Source organism: Pelobates fuscus, chromosome 7 (assembly GCF_036172605.1).
Source record: "Pelobates fuscus isolate aPelFus1 chromosome 7, aPelFus1.pri, whole genome shotgun sequence".
Lineage (NCBI taxonomy): Eukaryota > Metazoa > Chordata > Amphibia > Anura > Pelobatidae > Pelobates > Pelobates fuscus.
The window spans coordinates 38,978,702-38,991,676 of record NC_086323.1 but is presented as its reverse complement, the minus strand read 5'-3'; the positions used below and the strand labels follow the sequence as shown (position 1 = coordinate 38,991,676).

Below are 12,975 nucleotides of genomic sequence, written 5' to 3'. Positions count from 1 at the left end.
CTCTAAGTTTTCATTTTTTCAAGCGACAACCATGAATTGTTTTGTGAAAAAAACTCTTGGGTATACATTCCTCATTGAAAACATTGTCTTAGTCAAATATCAGAATTCTGTACCTCACAACGCTTAGAATAAGTCAAGATATTGGAGAACACTTTTAGAGCTATTTACTAAACTGAGAATTGAAAGTGAATTTCAAATTTAAGGCCAGAGTAGCTGAACTGATAGCATAGGTGACAGATAATTTTTCCAGTTTGGCTATTTTTACCTTAAATTGGACATTTTCTTTGAATTCTCCTTGAATTCTCATTTTATTGAATAACCCCGTATGACCCCTGCTGTTTCACGTACCTTTATAAAAGCCACGCCAGCTCCATTGTCCGTAATAGTGAGCCCTAAAGCGTCTTCTGATTTCATAACCTCGACTTCTTTCTTTGTTCCTTTAATATGGGCAAAAATGAAATCTTCCAGGCCAATCTGTCCGCCAAGGAGTTTGTCCATATCAATTTTATGTGTGTTCAGCGTACAAAACAGGATCTGAGGAGATTAGAAATAAAAAGGTGTAAATGTCAGCGGAAATATTACATTCAGATAACTGAGCATCGCTGGGAACACTGCTTAGATAAACATATAAATATATTAATGGCCATTACCCTCAAAGTCAATAGCCCATAGTGCTCTTCAGTTACCCAATTATTACAATAATTTGCCATTTAGTGGACGAACTATAAGGGGTGTCAGTTACCATTAAAGACATACACACTGGCTAATTCCAATAGATTGGGTATCAGAGAGGTATAATATCTGCTTTATACACATGATTAGCATAATATCTTTTTGGCAATACACTCCCTTGAGCCATTTTTCTTATCTCTGGCACTGTCCCTTGATTCATTGTTACACCATTTTGGAGCAGTTTTCTGGCCACACAAAGCCGGCCCCTACTGGAGGTGTGGCTATGGCAGAGATTCCATACTTCCGTGTAGTCATACCCATTCATACTGACAACAAAAGCTCAGATAAGCTAAAAGCAGTCAGCTGACACTCTCAGCCAATCACAGCTGCCCATTGCTGCTCAGGCTAATACTTTCTCATTAGCCAAAGCAGTAAATAGGGGATGGGGCTGCTAAGGAATTTTGTTTAGCATTAAAACATAAAAACAATAAAAAAATATTTAATGTGGAATGAAAGGACAGCACTAGGGGAGCCAGACACTACAACCAGTTTAATGAGATGAAGCAAATACAGTGCTCACAGTGTCCCTTTAAATTTGAAATTCACTTTTAATTCTCACTTTGGTAAATAACCCTGATAATGTTGAAGCATTTTTCTAATTCAGCTATTTTGCAATTCTTTTGTCAATTAACCACAATTTCCAGTTTAGTAAAATAACAAATAGTGTCTGCTGTGTCTTTTAGCCATTGGCTAGTATTACACTTTATACTTTTCAGTTTACTTTAGAGATTTTGGTATGAATTCTATTATGTTTGTTAATTCACTCTTCATTGTCTGCTCGCTGGTCATTACTCATCTTTCACCCAAAACGATAATCTTTTCTTTTTTGACATTATAAATGGTTTGACGCCTCTGAATAGACACAGTTGGCTGCAAAACAAAAATGTGTTCATAAGAATATGATCTTTTCCACACTTGCCCTGCCTATTATACAGTAATAGGTTAAAGAGAGATATAGGAATTACACATGTTCAGAAAGTGTATGTTGTAAATATAAAATCTCTTACATAACAGACTCCACTCCACCTTGCAAAACCTCATAATGATGGATACCGGTAAAATAAAATGTGCAAAAGAACATTGTCTTCGTGTTACTCCAAGCATACACAACGGAAAAACTCAGTCTTTCCTTTCTTTCTTTTTTTCGAGAAAATTAAATGTAGTTTGGATCTGACTAGTTTGGAACTGTCACCATTCGGGGACTTGGCATAATTTGCAAAGACCTCCAGAAGTGATAATTAATAAGCTATTCAGTGGGGCCGGATAATTCTGAACTCAGATGCTCGTAGTGTGTAATAAAGTCATAGGAACCTAGCGCGGACTGTGGGATAAAGTTTATTTCAGTCCAGCTCCCCCTAACTACACTCTGCTAGCTCCTTTGATTTAAGAAAGTTAGTTTATCGAGGACAAATTCCAACAGTAGTTATTTCAACTAAACACTTGTAATACCTTCTGGCAAAACGACAAACACCAGCGCCACAAAGGCTGAGACACCTGCCAGATTTAAACCTGATAACTGTATGCAGCAAAACATCACATCTCTTCTAACACTCCAAGCACCATAAGAGCACATTATAAAAGTTATAGTGCAAGGAACTCCCTGTCGCCATCTCTCTGCACACAATGGCTTTGTAATTGGGGTGATTTGCAAAAAATCATTCCAGCTACAATCCTGCCCCTTCCATGTCTGACATCAGAGGAGAAAGGTATACATCCTCTTCTGCCATCCAGATTTTTGTATAGTGGGAAAAAATATATAAATCCAGAACTCCCCCGGTGGGGTCCTCCACAGCTTAAATCGGTTCTGTCATCCACTTACCCAGAAATAAAAAACATCATAATGAAAATACTTGACTGTGTTAGAATTTCACTGAAATTCCTCCAACATAGTCAAAAGGTATGAGACCTACACATGTTTTGCACGTTTAGTAAAACTTCACAAAAGGCAGAGGTACTGCCGTCATGTTTTGTCAATTCCCCTCACCATCACTAGTGACAGCTGTGAAGATAAAGGCAATGTCTATGGAAGCACCCGCAATCGTGCAGGATCACCCATAGACATCTGTGGTGGGCTGCAGGCAGGTGCAGTGCCAGGAGCGTAAAAGGATCATGGGAAAAATGGCGGCTATTAGGGTCAGCTTTAAAGAGGTAAAACTCACCTTCCCATTACACCCCCAGGTCACCGCACACCAATCAGCGATGTCACCATTGGGGCTCTTTGCAAAATATTCAAAGACCCCAGGAGATGATAGAGCCGCTTTAACTACACATGCCAAAAAAACCTTCTGCATAAATCGTCAAAATTCAGGATCTGGTGGGACCAACCCGTTTCGGGACATGGCGTTCCAGCTTTGTTCCTTGGTTTCCAGCATCCGTCCCTTTTTTAGGTGGCCCTATGACATAGTGCAACAGCAGGTGAATAGGGCCCTGCCAAGACAAGCTTGCAATCTAAAGAATAATACGTTAGTTCGGCCCCTATCCCCATTGTTGGGAGGTGGACTGCTGCGTAGAGACTTATGAATAAAATGAGAACCTCTTGACTGGCTGAACATCATATATCACATTTATTATAGGCATGTTTATAAAACAGTTTTATTGACTTTGCTTTTTGTTTTCTCACGAGATCCAATAAAAAAAGAGCTTAACATTTTTTTTCCAAATGATTTCACATTTTTTGAATAAACTTTTAAAATGCTATAATTTCATAAAAGCATATTTGAAAACAAATAGTCCTAGGAGTGCAGTCCCTCCGATTTATGTCAACCTGTTTTCAAGTTGTTTCACAAAACAACGATAACATTCCTGGCAACCAAAGCCAACTCTCTCTCTGCATTCTCTCGGCATATGTCATACGAGAAAGTTTCACCCTCCTTGTTATGCATAGAGAATATTTGTACAGATAAGCAAGACTTGGGTGCAGCATTGCAGGTAAAACGTTTGCAAGCAGCAAGCAGACTTTCTCCTGGTTATGGTGCTGAGAGAGTCACTTTAAGTTAATTAGTTGGACACGTTTCTCTTTTTTTTCCTGAATATATTAATTTATTATTGTTTTATATTAATCACTTAAAGCTCATTTGCTTGAGTCTACTGAAAATGTATAAAACCTTCTTGAACCCTAATCAACCGAGCCTGGTCGATCTATTTTTTCTTAACTCTATAAAATCTTGATAGTTTTTTTGTTTGTTTTTCATGAGTGCTATTATCTGACTCCAATTTTAAAAAAAAAACTTTTGCTTCATCATTTCGAGTAGAGGTTGTTTTTAAGAAGCTCTTTTAATTATTAGATCATAACAAATAATTTACAAATGACGTATTATCTTACCACTTGCTGCCACCTAATTAGGATCTATATAAACACACAAAAAGCAATTTTAAAATGGGATGTATTACATAAAACACATATATTGAAATGGATGCTAAAATATGTTACCTGCCCAGATTTAATATTGCTAAAAAATATGTCTTTTTAGTTTTGGCAACAAAATTACTGTCATACATGTTAACACAACTAAAAAGTCTTATAAACACATGTACTGTGTAAATCTTTTCCACTGACTCCACCCTTCGCCCCCTTCAAAAGATAACCCCGCTAAGAGTTTATAAAACAGTACCAGTGTACCAGTACAAAAAAATAAATAGATAAGTAGGCAGCGAGACATCAGAGGCATAAGCTATACACTAAAACTGCTTCATTAAACTAAAATTGTTTTGTTGATTATAGTATCCCTTTATGTTTTTAAATAAACTCGTAAAATAAGCAATAAACTTAACTGGCATCCAGAAAAAAATAAAAGATAGTAGATTCTGACCATTTTATTTCCCCAAGCTGAAGTAGTAGTCAGCCATGTTTACTTTGCAAAATACAGTAACAAGGTGAAAAGTAAAGCTGCACCAACTTTTAAAGTCGTTTATTTTAACATTTACACCTAAACATCAGTCAAAAGCAAGTACTCTTTAATTAGAATCACAAGTACAAAGTTCACCCGGGGGCCTGAGAAGGGTCAGGCACGTGTGCGAAAAGCGAGTCAGCTTTGCAGTTAGGCAAAGTCTCTCTTTCACCTGTGTATCTGGTCAGACAGGTGAATAGATGGACAAAACAACAAAAGAAGCACAAGGGAGAAAATATTGGGAATACAGTAAAGAGCGAGAATTAAAGGAGATATTTACATGTTGGTGAAGAAATTGTTAAGCAGGCTCAAGGGGCTGAGAAATGGGAAATGGCCACCTGTCAGGCTTAGCACCTCCACAGGGTGCCATTTTAGGTATGGCTTAGCATAAGCCAAGGCTTTACCTGGTGCCAAATTATGTCCCTTCCTCGGCTGCGATCCTAGATGGCTCAGGGCTCTCAGCCTCTTAATGCCACGCAGAATAAACAGAATTGACGGATAATGACGAATAGTAGGGGCAGTGTTCTAAATGGCTTGACATTAAAGCACGTGACATCAGCTGAACACTGTAGGTACAGTGAGCTAAAGTTATTATGTTACTTAGAGTGGCCCTTTAACATTGCATAAAGTCAATGCTAAAAAATAAACAATAAATCACTTCCTGTGCTGTCTAAAGATATAATGAAAATTAGAGAAACTACCGGTACATTTCTTCTTATAGATGACATATTTTATACAATAAATACATGTCTGCCTTGCTTTACCCATTGCACCAAAGAAAATGACAATGATTGGTAACATTCCTTTTAATATTCACTTAAGATGGCTGACCTCTGACTGACTACAACGAGTAAATCATCTTTAAAGCAATCAAAAGCCTATTTAGTAATCCTAAAACAGGAATAACTGATACTATAATTAACATGAGTTCATTTCAGTATTCTGTCTCGGACCAGATAAAGTACTGCATCCACTCCCAGGATGTTACACACATGGGTGTGGAATATCCAAGAAATTATCTTCCTCTATTGGATTCTAAAATTACAATAAATGTATGCGAGATAACTGCAACAAACACATGTTATGGAAACAGATCCATAACCTAATACCAGCTGTTTATCTATTCTCTGAACGATTTTAAAATGACCTTGCCAAACCCCAAAAAATGCACGATCCATTACAAGATAGTTTTATATCACTGTATCATCTGTGTTTTGCGTATCGAACTTCTATCCAGAATGCAAATGCCCCCTTCTGATTGGTTCCTCATTTTGCATAATGTTTCAGTTCTTGACTCAAAGAATGGTTTAAGATTCCATGTTTTCACTCCGCACTCAAATCTTTGCCTGAGATCTCTGAGCTGTAGCCACGTGCAGGTGAAGTCAACAGCTCTGTCGCTTACTCCCAACAATCCAAAGTTTGTATGTGGGACACCAAGGAACCTGTCTTCAAGCAGCACAGGGAGTGTGCATCGTTAGACGAGGTTGAGCTGGGCAGCAAGCACTAGAAACCTGCAGAGAGCGCTTTAAATAGCGGAAGGCTATATGTCAACCTGACGTGCTTGACACCAAGCTGGCATGCCCTCTTCAATGGATTGGTACACCCACTTCCCAGGCGAGTCTGCCAACAGAGGATGTCTCCAGTGACAGAAATCGTATTACTGGTAATGCTCCTAGAAGGCCCGTCCACCAACCACCACCCACCTGCTGGAAGGTTTGCGCTAGACACAACCCAGTTCACAAAGTTTTGAACCGCGCTGTGTGTAAACTGATCCAATCATCCTCAGTGATGAGAAGGACTTCTACTGGAGGACTACTCTCCAACTTGTTTTGTGGGACAGAGATTTTTAGGATAATATCAGACCCCGTTGGCCAGACTGAAGAGTTTTCTCATTGTTTTGTTAATGAATACTGTAGACATTTCTGCAATGAGTGAATGTTGAACACTCCCCATAGAGATGGATTGATTCAATGCATCTCTACAAAGAGATTCTGATTGGTGCAGTGCAACATTTTGCCGCGCATGCACACAAGCCTCCCAATGCTTTCTTATCTGAATGTTTTGGATTGGCTGGGATCATCAAGATCGGTGATCTCAGCAAAGGAGGCAGGGCTAACCACAGAGAGTGCACCGTGGCAATAGAGAAAAGGCAAATTAACTAACTTTTTAATTCACCAGGGAGGGGGGCTGTCCCTAACCAGTGAGCAGGTCACTATAGCGTTAGGAATACATGTTTATATATCGTACATGCAAAATATATTAATATATCTAAAGATATAAAGATATTACAAAAGTAAAATATTTTTCATAATATTAAATGTTTTTAAATGTTTATACAACATTATTAAATCATTTGGAAATCTTATCCATCAACATTAAACAGAGGCATAAGATCTCTGTTCATTCTTGCACCTCTGACATTCACCTAACGGATTCCTCTAGAGCTGCTCCATTCTTACAGAATTTCCTTCCCTGCTTCATGAGATTCTCCCCCAAGTCTCCATTCCTCCACCTGGTAGGCCTTGATAAAGAAGGATTAACGGGTCAATCTAAGCAACGTAATACAGCTCACTATAGCGGTTATGCTTGCTAGAACTCCATGGATCCATCACCAGTATTCTCATAGACCACCCCTTTCATTTCAGCTACATTCATAATGTCACGCTAACACTCATGTATTACGTTTATCAAACTTGGATATGCATTGGATGGAAGATCAGGGGCCAAGTAAGTACAGTGTTGGTCAGAGTGCCCCCTTAAAATATTATTTCACATTTAATAACTTATATCCCTTCTCCTCTGCCATTTCACAAAGCCAGCACACACCACACACAACCGCAAACAGAACACACATTACGCAGAGCAAACACACTACGGAGATATATAGCAAGAGACTATGAGGGCACACCACCACCACACACATACCAAGCAACCCAAGGACACGATCAAAGACAAGCAATCAACATGAAGGGTTATTCAATAAATTGGACATATTTGACCAGTGAAAAACAAATTTTAGGCCAAAAATGTTTATTTTAACCTTAAATTGGTAATACTTTGATCAGTTCCTGACTTTTGGTTTAGGAAGAATGAATGAAGATAGTCACTGCTTAGCAACAGGCACCTGAGAATTTTAAATTTTAGACCAAAATAGCTGATATGGAAGCATAGCTGACAGATAATTTTTCTAAGTTATTTTGACCTTGAAGGAACACTATCGGGTCAGAAACACAAACTGTATTCCTGACCGTACAGTGTTAAGATCACAATTTAGGTTGCTTGATACGACGCCTTGGCTAAAATGATCAGAATTGATAATTGTATGGTCTGAGATCGTCAAGGAGGCGGAGCGAGGGCGGGGCCAAACACCAGCTCGGCCAATCAGCATTTCTTCATAGAGATGCATTGAATCAATGCATCTCTATAGGGAAAGTTCAACGTCTCCATGCAGAGCGTCTGTGCAGCACTACCTCAGGAAGCACCTCAAGTGGCCCTCTGAGGAGTGGCCACTGGAGGTGTCCCTAGGGAGAAAAGTAAACTGCTTTTTTCAGAAAAGGCAGTGTTTACGGCAAAAGGGCTGCAAGGGGTGACTTACAATAAGATGTAGTTCTGGTAATTATAGTGTCCCTTAACATATGTGCATCATACCCACAAATAGAATTATTTTGCAAAGCTTCAGTCCCACAAAAACAAAAAATAACAACCTTTGAAAATATTATCAACAGCACAAAATCAAGGAAAAGACAGTTAGCATTAAAGGGACACTGAAGGCACCCAGACCACTTCAGCTAATTGAAGTGGTCTGGGTTCTGTGTCCCTTTTGCACCTAGTGCTGCAATGTAAACATTGTAGTTCCAAAGAACTGCAATGTTTACATTGCAGCACTAAGTTTGCTCTCAGTGGCTGTCTACTGGGGGCGCTTCCGGAATCGTAACAGACTTTTGGTCCATTTATCTGACGCTGGACGTCCTCACGCTCTGCATGAGGATCTCCAGCATCAGATTTGCCCCATAGGAAAGCATTGATTCAGTGCTTTCCTATGGTGAGGTCTAATGCGCACACGGCATTTGCCACGCATGCGCATTAGACCCCGCTCGTCGCAGGGCTGAGGAGGGGGGAAGCTTGAACCCAGCTCCTAGGGACATCGGCGCTGGAAAAAGGTAATTAAATAAAGGGTTTATAACCCTTTATTTACTGGGGAGGGGGGGGTTGCAAGGAAGGGGGAAGCAGAGGGATCGGTAGTGCCAGGAATACAGCTTAGTATCCCTTTAAATTGTTACAGGTACCACTGTATAATGAAAGTAATAAAATATAATCATGAATTCGTGAACCCAAATAGTTTATTTTTGTTATATATAATTATAGCGCATCCGGGTCAATATTCCAGCGAATTCAAATGGCCCAATTTGATATGCAAATGATATAACATTATAAAATTCTGGTTTAAGTGTTTTAATAAGCAAAGTTGATTAATATTTATTATTCTTTGTGTACCTGGCCAAGGAAGATGTTTTTGCTTGGTTTATTTAACTTGATATTTGTTTATTGACAAAGAAGTGCGATTTATGTTTCACAATGTCATGCAATTCAGAGTCGAATCTTTCCCAGATATCAATGCCAGCATTAACTTCTCATCGAATCACAGCTGATATCCCAGACCTTCAGTTTAACCATTTCAGCGCAGACAATATTTATGTTAGCAGATGGCTACAGAAATCTGAATTATTTAAACAGTTCATTTAGGCACTGTAATCACTTTATTGCATTGCAGTGGCTATAGTGCCTACAGAATCCCATTAACTTTATCATAGAATGTATTGCAAGTCTCCATGGTAGTGAAAGGGTTAAAAAGCATGCCTTCTTGGAAATGACTGCTAAGGGCTTAAAGGAATAGTGTCACAAAGAAATAAATCAACAGGTGTAACTTAAGCAAGATCCACAATCAACAATCAAAAGGGCAAATTGAAGACATCCTGGATACAGGAGAACAAAAATGTTTGTGCCCAGATACTGAGATACTGATACAGATACTGAGTACGAAATGATAATAAATATAAATAGAAGCAAGAGGCAATGGGGTGTATAACCATTAAAGGAACACTATAGGGTCAGGAACACAAACATGTATTCCTGATCCTATAGTGTTAAAACCACCATCTAGCCTCCCCTCCTCCCCCGCCTGGCCCCTCCTCCCCCCACTCCCCTTGCCCCCTAAATAAAGTAACATCTTACTTATATTTCAGTATGCTGCTTGCTCTGCCCCTGATCTGCCTGCTTGGCTGACATCATCAGAAGTGGTGTTCAGAGTCAATCACAATGTTTTCCCATTGGATTGGCTAAGACTGTCAAGGAGGCAGATCAGGGGCAGAGCCAGCACAAGCCAAACACAGCCCTGGCCACTCAGCATCTCCTCATAGAGCTGAATTGAATCAATGCATCTCTATGAGGAAGGTTCAGTGTCTCCTGTGCAACACTGCCCCAGGAAGCACCTCTAGTAGCCATCTGAGGAGTGACCAGTGAAGTTATGACTAGGCTGTAATATAATCACTGCATTTTCTCTGAAAACAGTGTTTACAGCAAAATGTCCGAAAGTAATGATTCTACTCACCAGGACAAATGCAATAAGCTGTAGTTGTTCTGGTGACTATAGTACCCTTTAAAGGAGCACTATAGTGCCAGAAAAACAGACTTATTTTCCTCGCACTGCAGGGTTATTAGGTCCCTTACTCCCTTAGGACCCCCCTCCCGCTGGGCTGAAGGGGTTAAAACCTCTTCAGCCACTTACTCTAATCCAGCACTGGGCTCCTTTGGCGCTGGTGACCTCTCCTCCCCTGCCAACGTCAGCTCCGAACACGCATTCAAACCGCCCATAGGAAAGCATTACTCAATGCTTTCCTATGGGCGTCCAGCGTCATCTCACTGCGATTTTCACACTGAGAATCGCATAAGCGGCATCTAGTGGCTGTCAGGGAGTCAGCCACTAGAGGCTGTATTAACCCTCCATGTGAACATAGCAGTTTCTCTGACAGCTGCAGGGTTAAAACTAAGGGGACCTGGCACCCAGACCACTTCATTGAGCTGAAGTGGTCTGGGTGCCTGTAATGGTCCTTTAAGATACATGGTGCATGAGGAAAGGGAAAAAGACAATGTCGCTTGAAAGGCCTGGAAGGTTAGAAGACTGCAGACTACATCAGGCTCCGCTTTGTTTATAGAAATACCATTACAGTAAATTTGTCGAAAAACGATAAAGATCTAAGTATTCTGAAGTGGAAAAGAAAACACAACATGAAGTTACAATCTTGTCCAAAAGCAAATCTGCATTGCTGTCAAAACTATTACCACTTTCAAGACTGCAATTAGTTAAAAGAGAAATTAAATAGTCTGGGGATAGTTTCACATTAACCCTTTGGGTAAGAGACAGCAGTATAAACAAATTGCATTTCCTCTCACGCATAGTTCCAGCTTTTGACATGGTTATCCAGATCCTTTTCCCTGTGGGTGGTGAAACTCCCTGCGGACGGTCGCTAGCTGACTTGTTTCTATATAAACATGTTGAAGACAGCACACTGTATGAGCCTATCCTTTCACAAACTATTTCTCATGTCTGTACTTGCCGACAACACATGGCAGTATCGGTTTTTCTCCTTAGAAGAGCTTAGCTGAGACTTTGTACAGATATATTAACTGTTGAGTAGTTATCTCTTGCAAAAAAAACTTTTTTTTTTTATAAACCCAGAGAAATTGAAGAAGCCCCTGCATTTATCACATTTATTTAAAGGGGCTTACAAACTGATTATATTTAACCAAAATATCTGTCCATCGTCAAAAAAATATATACATGTATACCCAAAATCACCTTTATAAATTCAGGCAAGGACGTGCTTATTTCCACACATGCATGCACAGTGTGTGCACGCCCCAACAGAGTTCCGTACTAGAGTAAACTGTCAAATATTATGCCAATTTAGCTGAAATGAGTACACTGCCGAATTGGAGTATTTTAACTTACGCTACCTGACTATAGCTACCTGACTGTGAACTAGCCAGTCATATGATTAGTGGGTGACAAGTTCACTTTAAAAAAAAAAACACAGTCACATCTGAGTTCCTCCTAAAGATAAAATGGTTAGGAAATTCTCTAATAGAGTATATTGCAATTTCAATGAAATTCTAGAGCATTGAGAAAATGTTATAAGACAAAGCAGAGACTGGTTAATTTTGTGGATATGCAAATTTTTGCCAAAACATGGCAAAAGGTAATGTTTGGAGCAGATTTTGCCTTTAACATAATGCCATTTCCCCAGCAGCCATCACTTGATATTAACATACATCTTCTCGAATGATGCAGAAGAGATGCCAATGGTATCTCATTGGATATGCGCGAGAATATCAGGGTAGAATCGCACAGTATTTTCCATAGAGTTCTGTTTTGTACTCTTGCACAGGGGCACATATATAGCGATAATTGCTATAGGTAGGTGCACACTGAGAAAGTAAGGCCCGGTCACTTCAACCCCACTGGGCAGCCCAGGCCGCATACAGCCATATCAACTGTATTCCCCAGCAGCGATACGCACAACAAGAAAAAGGCACGGGCTACTAGAGTTGAGTTGCAGCCTTGCAGGCATCTCAATAGGCAGTTTAAAATGCAGGGGTGTCTGAGCGGGCAAAGTACCCCAGGAAAGTACCGTCCAAGAACTTGTTAGCCTGGATACAGCAAGGCCCAGCACACAATTAACAATATCTCTGGATGTGCCGGGTTTCAAGCAAAAACAATGCACATCAAGGTCATGGTGGTTGAAGTAACCCTTTAGGCTTACAGCACTAGCTGATGGAGAGCCAAGATGTAGGCACTCAGTTACAGGACAGCTTGGTGGATGTCTGCATTTAACAATTTTTTCAATTTTTTTTCTCACAAGCACACATATTTATTAAATACATAGGATATGCAAACATGTAAAAAAAATCCTGGAAATTGACAGTGCTCCTTTAACTAACCTGGCAACACCCACGGCACTAAATTTACAGCATCTTTATTTTGTGTAATATCTTACATTGAAACAGTTTCAATTTACATTTTCTTGTAGCAAATTCTCACCCATCTCTAGTCATTACATTTAGTATCTAAAAATATATACAGAGACGCGTGCAGTGTACGCAGATTTCTTCACACATTAACTTCTCCAACTTTCTTTTCTACGCTGCATATGAGTGCTATATAGGACACTGAAAGCAACAAGCCTTCAGGATAGCACAATGGATCTGAGTTGATCTTTGTAATTATTCAATTACTGTAATGAACGAAAATGAAAATTAAGCTGAAAACTCAGAACTGTGACTATAACTTTGATTTAGC

At 39.7% G+C, this 12,975-nt stretch overlaps 1 protein-coding gene across 1 annotated transcript in view; it reads right to left on the bottom strand.

Moving 5' to 3' along the window:
• Positions 1–12,975, bottom strand: part of GIPC2 (GIPC PDZ domain containing family member 2) — a 70,809-nt gene that overhangs the window by 44,606 nt on the left and 13,228 nt on the right. Inside the window, exon 2 of the mRNA XM_063427968.1 lies at positions 349–534. Coding sequence (XP_063284038.1) covers positions 349–534 — 186 coding nt within the window. The remainder of the gene's footprint in view (positions 1–348; positions 535–12,975) is intronic.